This window comes from Lactuca sativa, chromosome 5 (assembly GCF_002870075.4).
Source record: "Lactuca sativa cultivar Salinas chromosome 5, Lsat_Salinas_v11, whole genome shotgun sequence".
NCBI classification, from domain to species: Eukaryota; Viridiplantae; Streptophyta; class Magnoliopsida; order Asterales; family Asteraceae; genus Lactuca; species Lactuca sativa.
The window spans coordinates 318,147,545-318,150,971 of NC_056627.2; the positions used below are offsets into that span (position 1 = coordinate 318,147,545).

At 31.7% G+C, this 3,427-nt stretch overlaps 1 protein-coding gene across 1 annotated transcript; it reads left to right on the forward strand.

The window, feature by feature from the left end:
* The first annotated feature begins 906 nt into the window (after nucleotides 1-906).
* On the forward strand, nucleotides 907-2,070 carry LOC111905408 (bZIP transcription factor 29). Its single transcript, XM_052763823.1, is given in 5 exon segments — nucleotides 907-990; nucleotides 1,066-1,124; nucleotides 1,356-1,470; nucleotides 1,472-1,854; nucleotides 1,965-2,070. Coding segments are annotated over 5 exon segments (747 nt in total).
* Nucleotides 2,071-3,427: the final 1,357 nt, after the last annotated feature.

Sequence of the window (3,427 nt, forward strand, 5' to 3'; positions counted from 1 at the left end):
CAACTCATCTTATTGGTTGTGCTTCTTTGTTTAAAACACGATTACAAATTGGGGAATCCTCCTCCTATTGCATCCTCTTCTAATTTCTTTCTTCTAATTTCTTTGTTTAATGATTTTTTCTAATTTCATATTGATTTCATCTCTTGTTTCTCTATTCACAGATCTTCCAATCATCAAGGATGTATTGGAGATTGCTAATGTATTAAACAACAAATGGAAGGTAAGTAATACCTCAAAAAACATATTTGATACCTGATCTTCATTCCATACTCACCATATATATATTCGAATGTTATTATTTTTTTTAATCTCCCGTTACTATTTATTTGAAATTTATTTCTTCTGTTATTCGTTTTGTAACAGAGGCAAGTGGAATTAATGTACATAATCACCTATGACATTCTTTTCGGACAGGTATCTTCACTTTCTAGGATGCCACATCATATAATATTTTCTTTAAATTAATCATATACATAATTTTAACATTTCTTCATAGGATTCATCTCTAACAGGAGATCCAGAAAAGTACCTTATTTTAAGGAAAAGTCAACTACAGTCAGCTCTTGCAAAGATCTTATTAAAGAAGGGAGCAAAACGTATAGAAGATTTAATGTCCCAATATAAGATTCCCGGTTTGTTCTACCAATAACATTCCACTTTATTATTTATAATTTACACAACCATATTTATTAAACGAGATCTATGATTTATCATTTATGTAGCAGATGTTAAAAAACCTCGCTATGTTCGTGTCAATACTCTGAAATTGGATGTTGAAACTGCTGTGTCTGAATTAAGCAAAGATAATATGGTAACATTAATATACATTATGGTACCCTATTTAATTTATCTTTTTTATTTTTCTGATTTTAGTTACAATAATCTTTATAGGTCGAGAACGATGACATGATTCCCGATTTATTAGTGCTTCCACCAACTACTGATTTGCACAATCATCCTTTGGTCACAAACAGAAGTGTATTTATGCAAGTAAGATTTAGTAATTTTTTTCATTTTGGTTTATTTTATTTCATCCATAATTACTTTAATATAATTTTTTTTTAGGGTAAGGCAAGTTCCATGGTGGCAGTTGCCCTTGGGCCTAAACCAGGGTGGGAAACATTGTAACTAGAGTTCATGCATGGGTATGCAGGAATGATGATGGGCATGAGATGGGTTCGATCACCGAACCATTTACGTGGGTCCCACATGTTAAATCCAAGATCATCCTGTTCAATTGGGCATAGCATGAAAGGGTTTGGCAAACACCAGTTGGTATAGACTCTGAAAAAACAGGAAACTAGCATACTAGGTATTGCATTGGGATAAAGCTGGCATACCTGAGCAACTAAAAGAGCCTCCGAAGGGGAAGTTGTTGACGATTTGTTTTCTGCTTATATGAATCTTGAAAATCGTGACACATTAAACTCTTCTGGAACTGACGATAAACAAGGAACTGAGAATCGTGTAAGATTTAGATAGTCGAGCTAGTGGAACAAAAACAAATGGAGGTGATAGCAGTGATAATGAAGCTACAAGTAGTGTTAATGATAAAGGGATTAAACGGAGTGCAGGTGGAGACATTGCTCCAACAACAAGGCATTATAGAAGTGTGTCAATGGATAGTTTTATGGGGAGGATGAACTTTGCTGATGAATCACCTAAGCTTCCTCCTTCTCCTGTAGGGCATATTGGTCAATTATCCCCAACTAATTCAATCGACTCAAATTCAAATACAAATACGTTTAGTTTGGAGTTTGGAAATGGTGAGTTTACAGGGGCTGAGCTCAAGAAAATCATGGCTAATGAGAAACTTGCAGAGATTGCTTTATCTGATCCCAAACGAGCCAAAAGGTATGTAACTTTTTTCAAATTCATTAATATTTACATTATAATTGGAGAAATCTGAATATTTATTTTGATATTTGAATAAACAAATATATTTTTTATGTGATATGTTTTAGGATTTTGGCAAATCGACAATCTGCTGCAAGATCAAAAGAGAGGAAAATGTGTTACATTACAGAATTGGAGCACAAGGTTCAAACTTTACAGACTTAAGCAACCTAATCAACAAACAAAAATCTCACTACCATCCTTAAGTATTATATCATTATACAATACATGACTAAAAATTACACTTTTCGTCCCTGTGTTGTATTGATTTTCACTATTCCATAACATGCCTTTTATAGAAGGCCATTTAGTCCCATCACATACCTTGTACCCATTTGCTTCCACTTTAATCATCATCATTACAAAGATATTTTTCAGAAATCATCACCAATTGTCAAATATATGGTTTTCAAGAGTCATCCAGAGAAATGAAACAGTGAATTATGAACTTAAAGCCTTTTACAATGGTGTCTGTCTCGTAGACTAAAAGTGTTATAAAAAAATGAATTATGGAAGAAAAAGGCAAAAAGGGCAAAAATATTCTTTTTTGGATCATAAAAAGGACCACTTTTTCATCCCTAATTCGATGTTTCATAAAAAATTTAGTCACTGGGACATATGCCATTTATAAAAGGGTGTTAAGCCCGATAATATACCTTGCAGAAGAGGGCATGTAGGTCATTTCATTTATCTCTGCAATGGGAAAATATAATCACAAATTACTTAAAACAAATTTGTCATGCAGTTTGGTTATGCAAAAGTAGATCGACGAGGTCTTATTATGTTGAGATTTCGGCCTGCTATTGGTGAGCGCAAATGTGATTCAGAAAAAGAAACAGGTAATGGAACATTTGTAATTATAATTTACTTTCTATTTCCTGAGTTATTAAAATTGGAATGGAATGAAACATTACTATGGAATAGAATAATCCTCTTTAGCGATCTAACTGGTTTTTTGATGTGTGGTTGTTTGCCTTGTCAGTGACAGAAGTTGGATCATTCATAAGTTTAAGTCCAGGAGATTCTTGTGAATTCTTCCATGATCCATTAATACAATCGAGGTATAATAATAACCATTTGTTATTTATGGTAAATATATTGAAAAATCACTCTTTACTTACCATGTTGAAATATTAATTGATTATGGTCTATATTGATTATGTCTATATTATAGGGATGCAGGTCATTTCTCTAAGTAGGTTATTTTTGTATATAATGAGAATGAACATAGTTTTCATGTCCATGGCGGAACCAGAAAATTTTCCTAGGGGTAGCACAAAAAAAGTATCGATTAAGGATAGTAATATATATATATATATATATATATATATATATATATATATATATATATATATATATATATATTATGACTTCATTAGATATATCAAAATAATGTAAAAATTTACATTTTAAAGTTGACATCTTCGTTAACATAATTATAAAGTACAATTTCATTAGATATAAGCTTTAGTGTTGAATTAATTTGTTGTTTATGTTAGGTTAGTACACACGCCATCTTTATTTATATTAG